Source organism: Lactuca sativa, chromosome 5 (genome assembly GCF_002870075.4).
Source record: "Lactuca sativa cultivar Salinas chromosome 5, Lsat_Salinas_v11, whole genome shotgun sequence".
NCBI classification, from domain to species: domain Eukaryota; kingdom Viridiplantae; phylum Streptophyta; class Magnoliopsida; order Asterales; family Asteraceae; genus Lactuca; species Lactuca sativa.
The window spans coordinates 71,947,111-71,969,107 of record NC_056627.2 but is presented as its reverse complement, the minus strand read 5'-3'; the positions used below and the strand labels follow the sequence as shown (position 1 = coordinate 71,969,107).

The following is a 21,997-nucleotide window of genomic DNA, read 5'->3' as shown; positions in this document are numbered from 1 at the left end:
GTTATTATCGGAGGTTTATCATAGAGTTCTCCAAGATCGCGGTGCCACTCACCAGGTTGACCCAGAAGGGTGTCACTTTTTCATGGGGCCCCGAGCAGCAGGCCTCCTTTGAGACGCTTCGTCAAAGGTTATGTGAAGCCCCGGTGTTATCCCTCCCGGAAAGGATGGAGGACTTTGTTGTCTTCTGTGATGCATCGATTATGGGGTTGGGGGCGGTGCTAATGCAGAGAGGGCATGTGATAGCATATGCATCGAGGCAGTTGAAGCCTCATGAGACGAGATATCCCACCCATGATCTAGAGCTGGGAGCAGTGGTGTTCGCCTTCAAGATTTGGTGTCATTATCTGTATGGGGTTCGGTGTACGATATACACGGACCATAAGAGTTTGAAGTATTTGATGGATCAGCCCAACCTAAACATGCGCCAGAGGAGATTGTTGGATGTGGTCAAGGATTATGATTGTGAGATCCTGTACCACCCAGGCAAGGCTAATGTTGTTGCTGATGCACTGAGCCGCAGGGCGGAGAGCACCCCGCTGCGGGATGTATGTTTGAGATTGACCGTGATAGCTCCAGTGTTGGACGTCATTCGTGGGGCACAGGCCGAGGCTGTGCAGCCCGAGATGCAGAAGAAAGAGCAAGTTGTTGGACTTATTTCGGAGTTTGTTACTGATGGTCGGGGACTTATGACATTCCAGGGGCGTGTCTGGGTGCCATTTGTGGGAGGGACACGTACTATTTTGATGGAAGAGGCTCATCAGTCGAAATTCTCGATTCATCCTGGAGCCACTAAGTTGTATTTGGACCTGAGGAAAGAGTATTGGTGGCCCTGTATGAAGAGGGATGTTGCGTGGTTTGTTGAGAGGTGCTTGACCTGCCGTAGGGTTAAGGCCGAGCACCAGAGACCGCATGGTAAGTTGCAGCCGTTGGAGGTTCCCGAGTGGAAGTGGGAACAGATCACCATGGATTTTATCACCAAATTGCCAAGGACTGCCAGGGAAGTCGATGCAATTTGGGTGATTGTAGACCGATTGACGAAGAGCGCTCACTTCCTTGCTATCAGCGAGAGTTCTTCAGCAGAGAAATTGGCAGAGGTATATGTGAGGGAAATGGTGTCATGACACGGAGTGCCGATCTCGATCGTTTCAGACCGTGATGTGCGTTTCACTTCCAGATTCTGGAAGAAGTTTCACGAGGATTTGGGTACTAGACTGCATTTTAGTACCGCATATCACCCCCAGACAGACGAACAGAGTGAGCGGACGATTCAGACGCTCGAGGACATGCTTCGGGCATGTGTGTTGGATTTCGGGGGAAGTTGGGATACGTACTTGCCCTTGGCAGAGTTTTCCTACAACAACAGCCATCATTCGAGCATTGGTATGCCACCCTTTGAGTTGTTGTATGGGAGGAGGTGTCGGACCCCCATTTGCTGGGGAGAGGTTGGACAGCGTGTGATGGGCAGTACAAAGATCGTGCTTCAGACGACAGAGCAGATCCAGCAGGTCAGACAGAGGTTGTTGACCGCTCAGAGTCGTCAGAAGAGTTATGCAGACAGACGTCGGTCCGAGCTTGAGTTTCAGGTCGGCGACCTTGTGCTCCTGAAGGTCTCACCTTGGAAATGAGTGATTCGATTCAGGAAGAGGGGCAAGTTGTGGCCCCGATATATTGGTCCATTCGGGGTGGTCGCGAGGGTAGGCAGGGTAGCCTATCGTTTGGATTTGCCAGCAGAGTTGGGTCAGATTCACGACATTTTCCACGTGTCGCAATTGCGGAAGTGTATAGCCGATGAGTCGGCAGTGGTTCCATTAGAGGATATTCAGGTGGATGCGAGCCTGAATTATGCTGAGAGACCAGTGGCAATCAAAGATCGGAAGGTCAAGGTTTTGAGGAGCAAGGAGGTACCCTTGGTTTTGGTTCAGTGGCAACATCGGAAGGGGTCCGAGATGACTTGGGAACTGGAGCTTGAGATGCAAGAGCAGCATCCGGAGTTATTTGCAGAGCGAGACTTCGAGGGCGAAGTCTAGTTCTAGTGGGGGAGAATTGTAACAGCCCGGATTCCCAGGTATTGGTTATTTGTATTCTATTTGGTGTTTTGTGAGGAGACTCGGCGAGTTAGAGCCTAAAATCGCCGAGTAGGATCGCGGTTATGGACGCGGGTTCGCGTACGGACTCGACGAGTCCAAGAGTGGACTCTGCGAGTCCACGCTGTTTAATGAAACCCTAATTTCCAGGGTTTGAGACCTATTTAAAGGGGCTTATGGCCGTCATTTGCGGCCACCAACCCCAAAGTGAACCCTAAAGAGTCCTTGAGCGTTTTGTGAGAGAGAAGAGGAAGATCCTTGATTATTTGTGGGTGTTTTGCTAATAGAAGAGGACCAAGGCAAGAGGAGACCAAAGGAGGTGCTAATCTAGTGACTTCTAAGCTCAGAGACTTCATTTGAGGTAACCATTCGTTCCTTCTCAGTCTTTGGTGTAAATCTTGGAGATAAGGGTTTCTTTGAGACCTTTTTGGAGTGATTCATGGAATAAGTGGCCTCCTCTCCTGTTGATACTTTAGATCTGGACCCAAAGAGGTCCAGAGACCCGTTTCCCTCAAGCTTTATGAGTGTTAATGGAGGCCATGAGCTTAGAATAGCATTCTAGAGACCATATATTCAATTAAGGCCTTTGAACCCTTGCATGAGCATCAAGATAGTAACTTTACGTGATAAATGAACTTGGAAGGACTGGATCTATGATTCTTTGGAACAGATCTGACCTCAGAAGCGAGTTTGAGTTTTGCATGGCATGGACTCACCGAGTCTGAAGAACAAACTCGGCGAGTAGCATGAAGATTGCCCAGAACCACTCAACGAGTGGTCTTGCCGAGTTAAGGGATTGACCCAGTGAGTCAGGGAGAGTTAGAGCGGGTTGACAGGTGGACTGAGTCAAGTTGGAACTCGCTGAGTTGTCCTCGAGACTCGGCGAGTTGAGTCGTGGTGGCCCCACAACTCATGCCAGGTGGAACTCGTCGAGTTAGGAGAGTACTCGACGTGTCGAGAGAGGATCCAAGGGAGTCCGTGGACACGCATAGACTCGCCGAGTCACTCGAGTGCACTCGCCGAGTCCAGTCAAAGATTGACCGTTGACCATTGACCAATGTTGACCTATGTTGACTTGATAGAGTTAGTCAACCTTAGTTGTGAAAGTGTTAATTAGAGATATATTGTGTTATAGGAGGACTATAGCTCGGGAGAGTGATTTCAGGGATTTGCGAATTACCGAGATACGCGAGGTGAGTCTTCTCACTATACTTTACCTTGAGTAGGTAACTAGAGTTATGTGCTAGAGTATTTGTATGCTATGTATGTTATGTGTTGCACTGCATTATTTCTATGTGATTTGTGATATGTATGTTATCAGAGTTAGAACCTGAGGGTTCACAAAGTTTGGGTGCACGGACCCACAAAGTTATAGCCTCGAGTGGCTACTATGTGTTATGTGTGTGGTATTTTGGGAAACTCACTAAGCTTTGTGCTTACAGTGTTTGGTGTTATTTGTTTCAGGTACTAGTGATGACCGTGGGAAGGCGCCGGCTTGATCAATACACACACGAAATTTTTATGCTATGAGATCTTGAGATTATTATATGTCATGTATTTGAGTTTCAAACACTGATGCTTTTATGAAAATTAAATGAATTATGCTTTTATGAATTGCGAAAAAAAATTTGTTTTGAAATTCACGGTGTTACATTCACAACTTAGGGGCTGTTTGGCAGGATCTGAATTTTTAAGATCTGAATTTTTAAGAGGTCTGAATTTCTAAGAGGGTCTGAAATTTTAAGAGCTGAATGTTTAACATGCTGTTTGGTTGGGACCTCTGAATTGTTCTGCTGAATTATTAAAATGACCATTTTACCCTTCTGTTTTATTTTTTTAATTAAATTCATCTGTTTATTTAGAAAGTAACCTAATAAAAATTCTTAATTATGTATTAAAAAATATATAAACACCATATAAAATTCAAATTTAGCATAAATCAAAATTAAACACAAATCCAAATCAAACATAAATATTTTTAAATCCACAATATCATACTACAATCCAAATAAAATCCTACAAATCTAATTTCATCCCAATTGATTCGCAATCTGGTCACGTAAATTATCCATGTATTCATTTCCTTGTGAACCCCATTCCATATCGTGTACGTTTTCGACATCATTTTGTCCCCCTTGTGGTTGAGCATTGTTCTCCTCGAACGCCATAAATAACTCATCATGAATATCGCATTTCCTTATGAAATTGTGGACTGCAAAACAAGCAACGACTATATCTCTTTGCACTGAAAAAGGAAAAGGAGCCATTCGCTTTAGAATTGGGAATCTCGCCTTCAAAACACCGTAAGCACGTTCAATAACATTTCTGAGTTGCGCATGTGCATGATTGAATTTTTCTTCCTTAGTTAACGGACGTCGCCGTCGATAGTCGGCTAACCAATACCTCGTGTTGCGATAAGGAGTCATAAATCCACGAGTGTTGGTGTATGCAGCATCGCAAAGGTAATATTTATCTGTACACATCAGTAAAGGAAGTATTATATATAGAAATTTAATATCGTATTTTAGAATAATCTTAAAAAGAATTAAAAACCTGGAAGAGGGAACGGAAAGCCTGAAGTCGGGTTACATGCAACTTCTTTCAAAACTCGCGAATCATGTGTTATACCCTCCCAACCGGCCCATACGAATGTGAACATCATATCAAAATCACAAATTCCTAAAACATTTTGAAAGCATTCACCTTTTCCTCTTCCCCTATAGCGAGTTTGTTGATCAGCAGGCACGACTGCATGTACAAGAGTTCCATCTAGCGCACCTATTGCTCCAGGAAAGATTTCTTTTAGCTTACGATGCCTCTCTGAGGAATTCACAGTTGCATTAGAATTCGTTGGCACTATAACTTCTTTTGCAAAAACACCAAGTAATCCAAAACATCAAGTAATCCAAAACATCAAGTAATCCAAAACACCAAGTAATCCAAAACATCAAGTAATCCAAAACATCAAGTCATTAATGTCAAGTAATCCAAAAAAAACCATCTAGTTCAAACCAAACATCAAGTAATCCAAAAAAAAAAGCCATCTAGTTCAAACCAAACATCTAGTTATCCAAAAAAAACCATCAAAACATTCAAAAAATCTACTTAGCGAAACATTCCGTAATGTGCTCCAACAGTCTTGACCCAATTCTCACAAATAGCTGGATCAATGGTTAACCACACGTGCCTCTTATCCGCACTTTCACCAAAAAGAGCAACAGCAGTAGTGTATCTTGGATCAAATATTCCCCATCCTAACTTCTCCAATTTTTCCATACACGCATCCAAATTTGAAGAAGAATGCTTTTCCACAAATATTTTAGCAACTGTGGCAATATCTTCCCCGATTTCAAGCAATCTTGAATTGGATGCATCTTTACCCTTATCTTTGCCTTTATCTTTACTTTTATTTTGACTCTTTGTCGTATCCGTATTCTTTCTTTTTTTTGATTGAGCGGATGACTCGTCACTGAGACCTACAGTTTCTTGTTGAGTGCAATCAATGTCATCAAAGTCATGCAAACTATACTGACTTGACTCTTGAGTAGGACGGGGAAGGGTAGAAGTTGGCCCCCAACTATGAATGCCTGTCGCAGTCGCGCCTTCAAACAACTGTGTGCAAAGGTCGGGGTACGGTAGTGGCGTGCGTCTCAAAGAATCCACATGTTTGTTTGACTGTTTGGAACAAATATTTTATTATTTAAAGATGATAATATATTTTTTATAACTAAATAAAATACCTTCGATTCTAGTTCCCATTCTTCTTTGGAAAGATTGAACGTGTTGGTTGTTGAATTGTACACATTGCCGGTTTTGTTTTTTAACTTCAAAAAAGCACCAAATTTTGACTTTAGGTAGTCATAGCGGTTCTTCATTTGTTTTTGGTCGACAATGAAGTTATGTTCAATTTTTAATGTTTCAGCAACATTCCTCCAAGATAATGCTTTCAAACTACTCCCTTCCCTTCCATTAATCGTAACTTCACGTAAACAAGCTTCTAGAAACGTTTTTTCTACACCTTCAACCTTCCAACTAATCCTATCCTTCTTTTCTCCCATTGCTTTTATCAATTCAACAAAAAAAATGTATGTTTTAACAAGTTCAACATTGCAAATACACATTTTCAACAACAATTTAAACAATATAAAGGCACATTATCAATAATTACTTCAACAAAACGAATGCACAATAGCAAAAGTAATGGATATTTCATGAACATCAAAGAGAAGTAATAATTCAGCAACAAAATTTCAGCATAATTATCATGAAAACATTAAACATAACATCAAAATAACACTAAAATTCGGCTTATAACATCAAAACTCATCATATAACATCAAAATTCTGCATATAACATCTAAATTCAGCATATAACATCAAAATTCTGCATATAACATCTAAATTCAGCATCAACATTCAGCATCAACATTGAATCAAACATAACATCAAATTTCAGCATCAATATTTGATCATACTCATTGAACACATTCAAATTGAAACATATAACATCACTACCCAACATATAACAACATAATGAAGCATATAACATAATAATGGAGTAAACATCAAGTATTAATTTTGATTTAAGAAATCAGAAATATATAGCATAATAAATTCGATTTTTTACTTTCAATCTTGAAGGGAAAGAAGGAACAGTCGCAGGCGGAAGGAAGAAGGGAAGAATCGGTGTACCGCGGCGGAAGGAAGAAGGAGCAGTCGCTGGCGGCGTTGCTGGCTGCGTCTGTACCGTCGTCGCTGGCTTCGTCGGTCGGAGCAATCGGTGGGAGCGAGCGCAAGGCGTCGGAGCTGTAGGGAGACGGTATAGGAAGGAAAGAAAGAGGCGATGTCGCTGTGGCGCAGCTATCGGAGAAGACGCCGGAAACAGAGCTGGAGGCGGAGAGGACGTCGGCGACTACGTGCGGGGTGGAGGTTTGCTATGTGCGGCGATGAGAAAGAAAATTGGAGATGTGATTTTGAGAAGAAAGAAAAGAGCGAGACCTACGAGGGCAGCGTCCGTCTTTTTATTTTTTCAGATGTGGATTGAACTCTTAATTTTTAAGAGGCATTTATCAAATTCAGAGGGGTTTAATAAGAGGGCACCAAACAAGCCACATCTGAATTTTTAAGAGCTTACCTCTTAATTTTTCAATTAAGAGGTAAACAAACAGGGCCTTAATACATTTAGTTCACAGTTTAATAAAATATATTTACAACTTAAAAATAACATCTGATGATGTTTGGAGTTTGGAGGTTATATTAGATTATAGTCAACACATTCATCACAATTCACAACTTAAAAAACTTAAATTCACATTATTTGAGAAAACATTAATATAATAAAAACACGTTTAAATTTACATTAAAACTTATAAAAAATCATACATATACTGCTTAAACCTTAAAAAAAATTCATTTAATCGCAGCTGAAACTTACGAAAAAAAATCATACATTCACAAAGTAATACTTACAAAATATCATGTATTTACAACTTAAGACTTATAAAAAATTATGCATTGACACCTTAATTTTTTTTCCTAATTGATACAATCAAATATGTATAAAATCCATGCATTAACTTAATAATTATATAAAAAAAATGTTTGTTCATAGCTTAAGAAACTAGTTCAGAAACTTATTCATATTATTTAATGTTTAAAAACATACATTGTTTTTTGTGAAACATTTCATCAAACACGTTCAATGCATCTTATATCCAGGTCTGAGATTGTTCCTTTGCTTCAGATCCATGAACATTGATGGTAGGCAGCAACAACGGTGGTGCGGCGTCGGTTGTTGTAGAGGTGGAGTCACATTGACGATGGTAACATCAGATCTGAATGTCAGATCTGTTGGCAGTGATTTCCGTCAGATATATTGTTCCGGCGAAGCAAATCGGAGAACTTTTCTTGTATTCCATCAGATGTGGAGACGAACTAGATCTGGACTTCAGAGCAAAGTGCGACGTTTTTTGGTGTTCCAACGAAGCACAATAGCTGATGTTAGGTGGTGGTCGGTGGTGATAAGGTCGACTATCAGATCTAACCAAATTGCACCAGATCTAATATTTTTTGTGTTTTAGAGAGAGAAAGTGAAGCTGAAACAACTTCTTGACTTCAGATCTGAAACCAAATAGCGATCGACAGTGATGGAGGAAGGTGGTGGTTATCACCGCTCGCTGGTGTTCATAATCCGGAGGAGAAAATCGAAGATTTGAAGTCGAAAATAGTAGATCTGAAGACGAAAATTATAGATCTGAAGAGAAATCATAGATATAAAGCTGAAATTGTAGATCTCAAGAGGAAAATCGTAGATCTGAAGCTGAAATTGTAGATCTGGAGCAAACCGAAACTTGTGGATCTGATGGCGGTGGTTTGTCGGCGGTTCGCTGACGGTAGGAGGTGGTGGCAATCAATGGTGGTGGCTGGTGGCTAACCGGTGGTAATGTTTGTGTGTTCTTTAAATTTGAGATGAGAGCGAAAATAATCATGTAAGAATGTATTTAGTCTGTTTAGATCTGGTTATAAAATGGGGTTCTTATCGTTTTTAATTTTTAATGGCAAACCTCTATATATATATATATATATATATATATATATATATATATATATATATATATATATATATATATATATATATATATATATATATATATATATATATATATATATATATTACCAATTTAAGCAAGAATATTCTAAAAAAAATTCGCCATATGATTATGCAATACAATGTTTACCTTTTCACCATTTTATATAGCAATGTTTCACATTTTTACCGATTCACGAATAATGTTTCACCTTTTCGCATATTTATGCAAAATGTTTCATTTTTTTTTATTTATTTATTAATCTATGCAACAATATCCGTTTTTAGTATGTAATCCTTTTCTTGTTTTACCAATTGCAACAGTAATCCAAAAAATTTCGTCATATGATTTATGCAATAGTAAAAGAAATATAATTCAACCAACACTTGGTCTACTTTTAAATAATCCAATCAATAGGAGCACAATCAAATCTTTATTTTATTCAAGTTTTAGTTCAAAATTTATCTTTATAAACTATAGTTTGCCTACGTATAGAATTTATCTAAAACTTTTCCTTCATTAAAAAAAATACAACAGAAAACGATAATCCTATTTAATCATTGTTTTGTTAAGTAATAGTACCAAATCAGATTACATTCTTTAGTGTAAATTCCGAGCTAAAACATCTAATTACCAATTCAAACCCATTGTTCTTGATCACTATAAAACAAAAATATAACTAATCTATCAAATATTACAACCACACATTCAACAAAGCACAATCACAGTGTGTGCTACTCAGCCACCAAAGGGTATTTATGTCATTTCCTTCATGGAGAAAAAAAAATAACACAATTTATAAAGATTCTGGACTTGTGGAAGGTCTGATTCTCGATGGCATCCGCATTCTTTGATTATCTTGGTTTCCAAACATGAAGGTATTGTTTCGGGGCGTAATGGACATTTTACTCAAATTCATATCAAAATCATCATCATCATCATCATCTTCATAGCTCATGGGCCCTCTTCCATTAGAGACCCCATCATTGGCTTCATCATCATCACTAACACCTTCCTCATCATCATCATCATCTTCATCATCATAAGTTGTTCTCACCATTGACCAGTATATGAAATTTGGTCGGATGAAACTGTAGGTTTAATTTAAAATTATTATAAAATATTTCTATTCATCAAAAAAAAAAAAAAAAAAAAAACTAACCTGTCAGACTTTTTCAACAAATAAGGATCAAAAGGGAAGAACAAATCAAGCCTTTCAAATCCACCAAAAGCTCGAGATAATTCGGATTCAAGCAAATCATGAAAGACAAAAGTACCCTCAACATGAAACAAGCCAGCTGCTTTAGCTTGACTCAAGAACTCCTCTACTATAGATGGTAAGCACACCTACATATTTAAGAAAATTGATCAAGGGGTTGAATTTGTAGTTTGATGATAATTAAAGGGTTGAATTTGTAGTTTGATGATATTTTCTTTTACCTCTAACGGGTTCAATGCATGCTTCAAAATTCTCTCTAATGGCATGTTACAAAGCTGAGATTTTAGCCTTGGGAAAGCCAGAATTGATCTCATACGAAAGCAAAGCACATACATAATCGCCTGTGTATTATATAAAGATATTGCAATCACATTAACAAGAAATAGCAATGTACTTTCATTTCTTCCTTAAGAAGAAAAAAGAAATACATAAATATATATAAAAGTATGTTGCTATTTCTTGAATTTAGCCTATTATAATACCTGGCATCCAGCATAAAAAACTCGATGAACTTTTGGATTTATTTCACCACTGCTCAGGTTTTCACAATATTTAGAACACCAATCCACCATACTGAAACAACAAACAATATACAAAATTTGTTTGTTAATATACTTAATACAAAAAATATAAATGATAAAAGTTAAAAAAATAAAAATAAAATAAAATAACCTTTCCAATACGATTGTGACATAAGAAGCAGACAAGAACTTTGCACGCGACAGGTAACTTGCAAGATAAGCAACAGCACTCATTCTGCAATGCAAAAAACAACATATTATAATTTTTATTGTTAGCTAAATGCCACATCAGCACCTTTGACCAAGTCAAAAGCTTCAATGACATATGACTTGCAATCAAAAGTTTAGTACAAAATATAAAATTTTCATTGCCATTTCATGACATTAAGCCATATATTAAATATGATCATAAAATTTGTGAACTCTTTGATTATGACATTTGTGAATTAACTGACACAATTTTCACATAAATTGCTTTAATAAAAATTTGTAGGATTACAAACCTCCAATCTTGAGGATAAATGGTGCTTTTAAAGATTTCAACAAGTCTGCTCACGAATAGGGTCCCACAATCTTCAGGGTCAAGTGAACAAGCATAGAACATTACAAACTACAATTTTAAAAAACATAAAATTTAATTATAAAAGGATGGATTAAAAAAAAAACAAGAAACAATCAGAAAAAAAAAAAGGATTAGTTTGTTACTTGAGCAAACTTTGACTTGTATGCATTCAACACAGTGCTCTGAAATGACTGAAGAAGCACCTCAAATACCTAATTCAAAATTCAAGTTATAGATATAATAGAATATATAAATAGTTTAAGTAATGTAACAATTTTTTTTATCTTGTTGAAAAGTTGTAATTTGAATTATAACACTCTACTTTCACCCTTTTTCTTATTTTTCAAAGTAGAATGTTGTAAACATGAAGGTAGAATGCTATAATCAGTAAAATAATGAAGCATACATTGTTGTTTCTTTCATTAAAATATAAATTGTAAAATAAGTGGTTGCATAAACAGAAAAAATGAAGTACCTGAACCAATCTGCCATTTTTGAAACATGATTGAAGGTGATCAAAGGTAAGAACCATTAAAGTATCCAACTTTTGAGCAACTACATTTCCCCAAAGAACTTTTCTTCCAGAATATTCTCTCTGAGGCTGAAGAAAAGTCAATGATATATAAGTCAAAAGAACTCAAGAATATTGTAATCAAACACTAAAAACTAATACTTATCCAATAAACAATTCAATTATTTGGATTCTTGAAAGTTAATATTTAAATTACCTCATCCATTTCAATCTCAGTTTCATCTACAGGTCTAGCCATATCTTCAAGCTCCATTTCAAAGATGCCTTTACTTGGATCATCAAGCAAAATTTCATCCCATCCTATCTCCACCTAAATCAAATTCATTCAATCCCATTACTTTTATAATCAATAAACAGTTTTTAAAATCAACTACTGAAATATATATATAAAAAAAAAGACTCACATCTAGGTCTATAAGCCTATTCACCAATTCAAAAAGCATAGCATTTCCAACAAGCTCTCCCATATCACCACTCTCCAACATTAACATGTTCTCAACATACACAACCATTTGCTGCAAAAACAATAAAGTTTATAAACATTCCCACCATATCACATTATCAATAAAAAAAGGAAACTTTTAACTTGTAGAATTGATAACAAGTGTTGATATTTGATTTCCTTTCGAGTTTTGGCTTATGTGGCATTCAGACAACGATGATGTGGTGTGTAGATCAAATGTAAGTATGGGTAGAAAAGGGTTGGAAATTGATCTATCTATAAATAGAAATATGTATATTAGACTCACAGCTTCTTTGGAGAAGACATTTGGAACCCTTTCTCTGACAATTTGTTCCAATCTTGAAGGTGCTAATGGCACTAAATCAGCAATCCCTTTGAGTGCAGAATGTACACGAGTAAGAACTTGATCTTTTTTTGCTAATCCACGTGGCTGCTTCAATATCTCCAAGAAATTGTAAGGTGGAATGAAGTTGCTTACAAGCATATCCAAACACAAATCAACATATTTTCCACTTGAGGAAGCCTAATTTAAAGTGTAACATTAAAAAGTTAGAATTTTGAACAAGAAAATGTTTGTTTTAGAAAAATATGAGATAGTAATTAGTAAATGTACCAATGCTACTACTAATTCGACCAATGCATCCATCACATCTGGCCCATAGTTCCAAAAGCTCATTCCACATATCTATAAAAAGTACAATTTATTAGTATTATTGTTATCCACAAAAAAAGATAGAGATGAGAAGTTATAAATATAGAAAATTTCATCTTACAGAAGAAAGAAGAGAACGGTGGTGCACAACATCAATGTAGGAAACTGCTCCAGCTAAGGCCCGTAAAATTGTCTGTTGAGATTTAAAGAAAAAAGATAATTATTTAAAATGTTGAAAATAATTTGTTTTTTTAACTTGATTTATTAATGAAAGAAAGCTTACCACAAGCATGGCAACTTCATCTGGGACTAGGCGCACATTGTGATGCATATTCCCAATGATTTGATCATATTCATCGGTATCACCCTGAAACATGTTATAAGTTATAAGTATAACACATTCAAAAATTAAAAATCAAATGGATTCTTGTACAAATTCAACACCAATACTTGTTCATTGATATTGTCATAGATTTTAATGTAGTTTAAAATTTCTCTAGTCCTTGAGGATTTTAAACCTGTTGATGGTTAGTTTGTAACAAGATTACAAGTTTGATGATTAGGATCCCTAATTGGCTATAAATTTGATGAGGTTTAACTTTCAAACCCGGTAAATTACAGTTTCTATTTCGATTCCAAATCTTAATTATCCCCTTTCGTTTTGGGTAAAACTGAACACAACTTTTTTTTTTATTTAGAACACAATCGGAAAAAACGATGCTTGTTATTCGAAATTTTGACTGAAATATGTGAAAAGAGAGGTTGAGAAGAAGGTGTATCATAAACTAGGTTCAAATAATATTTAATCAAATCACAAAACATAACAAGAATGATGGCTTACCAATAGAACAGATTTTAGGGCTTCCCGAACATGATGAGACAGCTCATAATCACTAACATCCCCCATCTCAGCATGCCCATCTGCTACTCCTCCCATCGCGGAAACCCGAATGTAAATTCGACAAATTTAACCTATTAAAAATTGGCGAAAAAGAAGGAGCTTGACAACGCTTCGGATTGGAAAATTCAAAGAAAGCATAAAAAAAGGAAGAAAGAAAGCAGAAAATAATGAAGAAAATTGGAACCTGGGGTCGGTGCGATGGAGTTGTGGCTATCAAAGGTCTCCGGCCGGTGGCTTCACAGGGGATGCAACGGCGAGCAGGGAAGAGTTGACGTGAGGAACAGATAGCGAGAGGCGATGCTGTAATCGTAAAAGAAACCCTAGATTGAAGGTAAGAAGGGTCTGTGCTCAGATTTTTGTAGCTGAGTATGTGTTTTGCCGCCAGACCAACCATCAAACGAAGGATGTTGAGTTGTTTTAAACCCTAATGCATAACCCTTCGCAACAGGGGTAGAATGGTAAATAAATGGTTACCTAAGGATACTATGGAGATTTCCTATATATTAAAGGGTTCAAGTGTTGATATTGCATAATTGAGAGAGGAAGACAGCATATCAAGTCGACGAATATGAGTATCATTCTGTTTTACTTTCTTACTTTTACGACGGATAATTTGTTTTAACGATTTTTTTTTTATTAGCGGCGAACTATTTTTTTGGGTGATTAGTTATCTTTATGAAGCATTTTATATTTTAAAAAACATATAATGTATTTGTAAATATCACTTAGGGTTAAAATATATCCATAATTTAGATATATATTTGTATAATATAATTGGTGGTTATAATGATAAAATTAGGATAGATTATATTTGAATGATGCGTTAGAATAATCTTATGGTGATTAGATGGATGATTATATGAATGGTTTTGGATAATTTGGATAGACGCTCTGTTATTTAGAAATAGAACAACTATTTCAATAGGGGAATAACTTTTAGATCAACTCAAGTCTTAAAACACTCAAACTTATCTTATTTATTCCATATGCGCAAATGCTCTATTTATAGGTTCAAAGAGAGCCGGTTATATGATTGATTTGTAATCGTATGATTGCAATACGACAAACATATTTACAATATAGCCCCCTAAACTATTGAATGTTACACACTTTATCTCACATCTTACAAACGCTACGTCCTATTCTAGATATCACTTACAAACTATACGTCATGTTCGATAGATGACATATACCTTATCGACACATGACACTTGTTCTATCGATAACAACAAATAAGATTGTGGGTGGGAAGAAGGGGGGGGGGGGGGGTGTTTGAGTTTTCAGTGTGGTGACGAGGCATAGATTTTGGAGTAAGGGATCTTCTGTGACAACCTGAAATTTCCATTATATACAAACAATATCACTTCAATAGAAGTTATAACAGTCACAGTTAATTTTCAGACCTTTTCGTGTAAGTTTGAGTAAATCAGGGTTTACACTTCAGGAAATATCAGGAGAGTGGATGCACTAGGGTTTTGTGCAACATTGTTATTCCAACACTCTGTTATATTATAAATCATTTCAGGAATAAAAATATTTTCTGCCAAAAATATCTCAGGACTATAAATAGAATTCTGAACCAAATTCATTAATTATTCGCATTTCCAACTAGAGAAAAGCCATTTTCTCTCTCACGGATCTTCGGGTTTTTATACCAAAACGTGAGTAACTCTCTCTAGTAGTGTTAGAAAGCTTATTATGTGTTTATAACATGATTTAGATAGCTAAATAACTAGATTTAGGAATTTACTCCCCAAGGTGTTCTTGGGCGGTAAACTCCCGAAACAATGCCTAGACCTTCCCTCGTGTTATGCTACTACCTTAGACACATATATAAGTGTATTTGGGACAAGAAAACAACCATGAAACACAAAAGCATGGGTGTTCACGGCCCAAGATGATCTTGGACCGTGAACTCCAAAAACTTGGATCAAAGGGTGCTTTTAAGGCACCTAAAGCCTTAGACATTTACTTGGAATTGTTCCCACTTAAATCAAGGACTAAAGCACATCAAAAACACATCTTTTTGGGAGATTACGGCCCTAATAAAGCTCTTGGGCCGTAAACATGAATGAAGGGCACCAAAGTGTGCCTAAGGCCTTCATATGCTTGGGATAAAAGTCTAAGACCTATACTACATGTGCAAGAGACTTGAAAGCATCAAAAACACCATTCCAAGTGAGTTTACGGTAGTAAACTCCAAAGGAATTGGCCCTGGGGCCGTAAACTCCTCAAAGGAGTGAAATTATGCCCTAAACACTTCCAAGAATTAACCCACAAAGTTGGAATGCTTCTAGGGATTTTTTAACACCGTAAAACAACCAAAGACATTAAGCCTTGGAGTTTACGGCCGTAAACTCAAGAGTTTACGGCCGTAAACTCAAGAGTTTACAACCGTAAACTCCATGTGTGAGGTTATATGGAGAGTAAACTCAAGTATAGGGTCCTTTGGAACCCTAAACCCAAGTGCCTTGTCCCACAATAGCTTAGATGCAATCCTTGGGGCTTATAACACTTATATAAAGTGTTTATTATGTTCTAGGATGTCTTAACATTATCAATTAGTAATTTAAGACTAATTGAGTGCATATATGTGTGATTATATGTTCATTAGGATCGTAATGTGTGTACAAGTCCTCACGTGACACCTAACAATCCTACACCGTTCAGTTCATCCAAACCACCATCTACAGGTGAGTTCATACCCCTAATCAATGTTTTAAATGATTTTAAATGCTTTAATGAGGGGGGGGGGGGGGGGTAATACAAGTAGAAAACAACATGTTATTAAATCATGTATATGTATTTTATAACTGTGTTTTCATTCAACAGATTTCACATACTACAAAATGTGATGCATGAAATGGTTTTAAATCTTAAAAATACTTTGTTATCAAATTGTATTACTTTTGAAATGCTTATTAAAATGACATCAAGTCATTGTTAATTATTGTTCAAAACTCTTAGATGTATTACAAAACCATTTTTACCTTCTTGAACTAAACTATACTTATACACCTATATTCTTATATATGTATTGATGTTATAGTTTTCATCTTTCATTTAGTTTCCCACACCCTTGTGTAGTAAGTGTGTATAAACCTACTTGAACAACCAATTACCTTTCAGTAAATTATCATAGGGATAATTTGAAGATATCAAACATCATTCCTATTACAAGGAATCACACAAGAGTCAGTTCATTCATGAGTCTACACCAGTACATTACCTGATACATGAGTACATATACATATACTTACCTGATACATGAATACGTTTACATATGCTTACATGATACATGAACACGCTTACATGAATACCATACATGAGTATTGTTACATAGATGCATTATCATGTATTCACTTACCTGGATACTTGTATCTCGACTTGCGAGGATGATTTATTAGTATTTTCTGTGTAAATTATCTTTCCTATCCCAGTTCAACGGGATATCTAGGCGGGACTAACCATTCCGAATCCCAACTGATTAGAACCAGTGGTTGATGACCATCTACGGAGGTCTAAGGTTAATACTTATATTAGGTAGATCGATTTTGGGACTAACCATTCCTGCCCCCTGCTGTTGCTACAGAGGATAAGTGGACAATCTTCGGATGTTCATTAGGTTATACCTTTCGCTTATTGCGATGTTGTGTTAGTCCTAGTACCCAGTGACAACACTTACATTAGTACATTTTCCTGTTTACTTTAATTTGTGACACTTTCACATAAACGATGAGTTAGACTAAGTACTTTAGTATTAGTCAATAGAAGGAAAAACTATCATTTTACTTACAAAACATTCGGGTCTTGTTTGAAGACTACATTTCATAATAATAGAAAATAAGGGATTTTCTAGGGCTTTTCATACTTATATCAACATTTTCATTTAAAGGTTTACATGACTTTTAAAACAGCTTTTCAAAGCAAGACAATGACACTTAAATACTTATGAATTCACCAGCTTTAAAGCTGATACTCTCTTTCAAAATAACTTGTATTCTCAGGTCATCAGTAGACAGGTACGGTGGCCAGGTTTTGAGAAGACGGAGCAGACAAGTCTCGTCTTTTATTTTGATTATATATTTTTGGTGTCTTATTACAATGAAAGAACACATGTATTAAAACATTACTTATAATGCAATGGATGATGTTGTTGCTTGTTTACTATTTTACACTGTTGTGATACTGTACATGACGTCCTCCACCCCTGAACGTTTACTCCCCAAGGTGTTCTTGGGCGGTAAACTCCCGAAACAATGCCTAGACCTTCCCTCGTGTTATGCTACTACCTTAGACACATATATAAGTGTATTTGGGACAAGAAAACAACCATGAAACACAAAAGCATGGGTGTTCACGACCCAAGTTGATCTTGGACCGTGAACTCCAAAAACTTGGATCAAAGGGTGCTTTTAAGGCACCTAAAGCCTTAGACATTTACTTGGAATTGTTCCCACTTAAATCAAGGACTAAAGCACATCAAAAACACATCTTTTTGGGAGATTACGGCCCTAATAAAGCTCTTGGGCCGTAAACATGAATGAAGGGCACCAAAGTGTGCCTAAGGCCTTCATATGCTTGGGATAAAAGTCTAAGACCTATACTACATGTGCAAGAGACTTGAAAGCATCAAAAACACCATTCCAAGTGAGTTTACGGTAGTAAACTCCAAAGGAATTGGCCCTGGGGCCGTAAACTCCTCAAAGGAGTGAAATTATGCCCTAAACACTTCCAAGAATTAACCCACAAAGTTGGAATGCTTCTAGGGATTTTTTAACACCTTAAAACAACCAAAGACATTAAGCCTTGGAGTTTACGGCCGTAAACTCAAGAGTTTACGGCCGTAAACTCAAGAGTTTACAACCGTAAACTCCGTGTGTGAGGTTATATGGAGAGTAAACTCAAGTATAGGGTCCTTTGGAACCCTAAACCCAAGTGCCTTGTCCTACAATAGCTTAGATGCAATCCTTGGGGGTTATAACACTTATATAAAGTGTTTATTATGTTCTAGGATGTCTTAACATTATCAATTAGTAATTTAAGACTAATTGAGTGCATATATGTGTGATTATATGTTCATTAGGATCGTAATGTGTGTACAAGTCCTCACGTGACACCTAACAATCCTACACCGTTCAGTTCATCCAAACCACCATCTACAGGTGAGTTCATACCCCTAATCAATGTTTTAAATGATTTTAAATGCTTTAATGAGGGGGGGGGTAATACAAGTAGAAAACAACATGTTATTAAATCATGTATATGTATTTTATAACTGTGTTTTCATTCAACAAATTTCACATACTACAAAATGTGATGCATGAAATGGTTTTAAATCTTAAAAATACTTTGTTATCAAATTGTATTACTTTTGAAATGCTTATTAAAATGACATCAAGTCATTGTTAATTATTGTTCAAAACTCTTAGATGTATTACAAAACCATTTTTACCTTCTTGAACTAAACTATACTTATACACCTATATTCTTATATATGTATTGATGTTATAGTTTTCATCTTTCATTTAGTTTCCCACACCCTTGTGTAGTAAGGGTGTATAAACCTACTTGAACAACCAATTACCTTTCAGTAAATTATCATAGGGATAATTTGAAGATATCAAACATCATTCCTATTACAAGGAATCACACAAGAGTCAGTTCATTCATAAGTCTACACCAGTACATTACCTGATACATGAGTACATATACATATACTTACCTGATACATGAATACGTTTACATATGCTTACATGATACATGAACACGCTTACATGAATACCATACATGAGTACTGTTACATAGATGCATTATCATGTATTCACTTACCTGGATACTTGTATCTCGACTTGCGAGGATGATTTATTAGTATTTTCTGTGTAAATTATCTTTCCTATCCCAGTTCAACGGGATATCTAGGCAGGACTAACCATTCCGAATCCCAACTGATTAGAACCAGTGGTTGATGACCATCTACGGAGGTCTAAGGTTAATACTTATATTAGGTAGATCGATTTTGGGACTAACCATTCCTGCCCCCTGCTGTTGCTACAGAGGATAAGTGGACAATCTTCAGATGTTCATTAGGTTATACCTTTCGCTTATTGCGATGTTGTGTTAGTCCTAGTACCCAGTGACAACACTTACATTAGTACATTTTCCTGTTTACTTTAATTTGTGACACTTTCACATAAACGATGAGTTAGACTAAGTACTTTAGTATTAGTCAATAGAAGGAAAAACTATCATTTTACTTACAAAACATTCGAGTCTTGTTTGAAGACTACATTTCATAATAATAGAAAATAAGGGATTTTCTAGGGCTTTTCATACTTATATCAACATTTTCATTTAAAGGTTTACATGACTTTTAAAACAGCTTTTCAAAGCAAGACAATGACACTTAAATACTTATGAATTCACCAGCTTTAAAGCTGATACTCTCTTTCAAAATAACTTGTATTCTCAGGTCATCAGTAGACAGGTACAGTGGCCAGGTTTTGAGAAGACGGAGCAGACAAGTCTCGTCTTTTATTTTGATTATATATTTTTGGTGTCTTATTACAATGAAAGAACACATGTATTAAAACATTACTTATAATGCAATGGATGATGTTGTTGCTTGTTTACTATTTTACACTGTTGTGATACTGTACATGACGTCCTCCACCCCTGAACGTTTACTCCCCAAGGTGTTCTTGGGCGGTAAACTCCCGAAACAATGCCTAGACCTTCCCTCGTGTTATGCTACTACCTTAGACACATATATAAGTGTATTTGGGACAAGAAAACAACCATGAAACACAAAAGCATGGGTGTTCACGACCCAAGATGATCTTGGACCGTGAACTCCAAAAACTTGGATCAAAGGGTGTTTTTAAGGCACCTAAAGCCTTAGACATTTACTTGGAATTGTTCCCACTTAAATCAAGGACTAAAGCACATCAAAAACACATCTTTTTGGGAGATTACGGCCCTAATAAAGCTCTTGGGCCGTAAACATGAATGAAGGGCACCAAAGTGTGCCTAAGGCCTTCATATGCTTGGGATAAAAGTCTAAGACCTATACTACATGTGCAAGAGACTTGAAAGCATCAAAAACACCATTCCAAGTGAGTTTACGGTAGTAAACTCCAAAGGAATTGGCCCTGGGGCCGTAAACTCCTCAAAGGAGTGAAATTATGCCCTAAACACTTCCAAGAATTAACCCACAAAGTTGGAATGCTTCTAGGGATTTTTTAACACCTTAAAACAACCAAAGACATTAAGCCTTGGAGTTTACGGCCGTAAAATCAAGAGTTTACGGCCGTAAACTCAAGATTTTACAACCATAAACTCCATGTGTGAGGTTATATGGAGAGTAAACTCAAGTATAGGGTCCTTTGGAACCCTAAACCCAAGTGCCTTGTCCCACAATAGCTTAGATGTTATCCTTAGGGCTTATAACACTTATATAAAGTGTTTATTATGTTCTAGGATGTCTTAACATTATCAATTAGTAATTTAAGACTAATTGAGTGCATATATGTGTGATTATATGTTCATTAGGATCGTAGTGTGTGTATAAGTCCTCACGTGACACCTAACAATCCTACACCGTTCAGTTCATCCAAACCACCATCTACAGGTGAGTTCATACCCCTAATCAATGTTTTAAATGATTTTAAATGCTTTAATGGGGGGGGGGGAATACAAGTAGAAAACTGTTGGATTAGTGTCTAAGTCCATAACTATTTTGGTATGCACTTGACCCGATGGTGCATGGTCCTTTGGGTTGCCTTCACCAAAGCAACTTGATAGGATGAATTATGGAGAGAAAGGATTAAATATGATTTATTAATATATTATGAGAATAATATATTAAAGGAGAAATCATATTGTTTAATTAATATTAGTCAATAATTAATTGGTAATTAGTTTTGTGACTAAAAGAGATTAATTAAACTTAAGGGACTGGAATTGTAGTTATAAGATAATTGCAATTTGGGCTATGGATTGTCTTAAATTAAGGAGTGGATGAATTCTATGGGGAAACCCATAAGGAAATCGTCCAAGGCCCTAATTAAAGGAGTCCATGGGTTGCTTAGGGCTTAAGCATCAAAATTAGGGTTTCCTTGTTAGATAACCCTAATAGCCTCACTATATATAGAACCCTTAAGGCTAAAAAACGTGTGGAACTTCTCTTCTAGGGTTAGAACACGTTTTTGGCAGCCTCCATCCTCTCTCCTCTTCATCCTCTTGCTTATGGTGTTTGTGAACCATTAGAGGAGTGACAATTGTGACTCTATGCTTTCTAAAGTCAATACAAGGAGATTTGAGATTGTTATTGCTACATAACAATCAAGGTAACATCTTAAACCTATTCTCATGTTAATATGATTACTTGAATGCTAGAATTAGGGTTTATAGTCTTGGATAAGTTGCATGTACAATAGAGAAACCTAGATCCAAGCATTAGGGTTTGTATGAGCAC

The 21,997-nt window shown here is 36.5% G+C and overlaps 2 protein-coding genes across 2 annotated transcripts; both read right to left on the bottom strand.

Annotated features, from left to right (window-relative positions):
- Positions 1-3,996: 3,996 nt before the first annotated feature.
- LOC122198004 (L10-interacting MYB domain-containing protein-like) lies at positions 3,997-7,251 on the bottom strand. Its single transcript, XM_042902220.2, has 3 exons — positions 5,825-7,251; positions 4,638-5,759; positions 3,997-4,557 (listed from the first exon to the last, which is right to left on the bottom strand). The coding sequence occupies exons 1-2, from the start codon at positions 6,203-6,205 to the stop codon at positions 5,190-5,192; spliced, it is 951 nt and encodes a 316-aa protein (XP_042758154.2). The 5' UTR covers positions 6,206-7,251; the 3' UTR covers positions 3,997-4,557; positions 4,638-5,189.
- Positions 7,252-9,200: 1,949 nt separating this feature from the next.
- LOC111898379 (RNA polymerase I-specific transcription initiation factor rrn3) lies at positions 9,201-13,940 on the bottom strand. Its single transcript, XM_023894300.3, has 16 exons — positions 13,706-13,940; positions 13,462-13,592; positions 12,904-12,987; positions 12,742-12,813; positions 12,582-12,653; positions 12,255-12,491; positions 11,910-12,020; positions 11,702-11,815; positions 11,449-11,574; positions 11,117-11,185; positions 10,915-11,021; positions 10,563-10,646; positions 10,373-10,463; positions 10,112-10,231; positions 9,834-10,018; positions 9,201-9,762 (listed from the first exon to the last, which is right to left on the bottom strand). The coding sequence occupies exons 2-16, from the start codon at positions 13,555-13,557 to the stop codon at positions 9,468-9,470; spliced, it is 1,863 nt and encodes a 620-aa protein (XP_023750068.1). The 5' UTR covers positions 13,558-13,592; positions 13,706-13,940; the 3' UTR covers positions 9,201-9,467.
- Positions 13,941-21,997: the final 8,057 nt, after the last annotated feature.

Bases quoted from the DNA above. Each gene is read 5' to 3' on its own strand.
- LOC122198004 (XM_042902220.2), bottom strand. From the start codon at position 6,205: ATGTGTATTTGCAATGTTGAACTTGTTAAAACATACATTTTTTTTGTT. The intron at 5,760-5,824 runs GTATTTTATTTA...TGTTCCAAACAG, and splicing joins AATGGGAACTAGAATCGAAG to TCAAACAAACATGTGGATTC.
- LOC111898379 (XM_023894300.3), bottom strand. From the start codon at position 13,557: ATGGGAGGAGTAGCAGATGGGCATGCTGAGATGGGGGATGTTAGTGAT. The intron at 10,647-10,914 runs GTTTGTAATCCT...TTTGCATTGCAG, and splicing joins ATTTATCCTCAAGATTGGAG to AATGAGTGCTGTTGCTTATC. The intron at 9,763-9,833 runs GTTAGTTTTTTT...TTAAACCTACAG, and splicing joins TTGTTGAAAAAGTCTGACAG to TTTCATCCGACCAAATTTCA.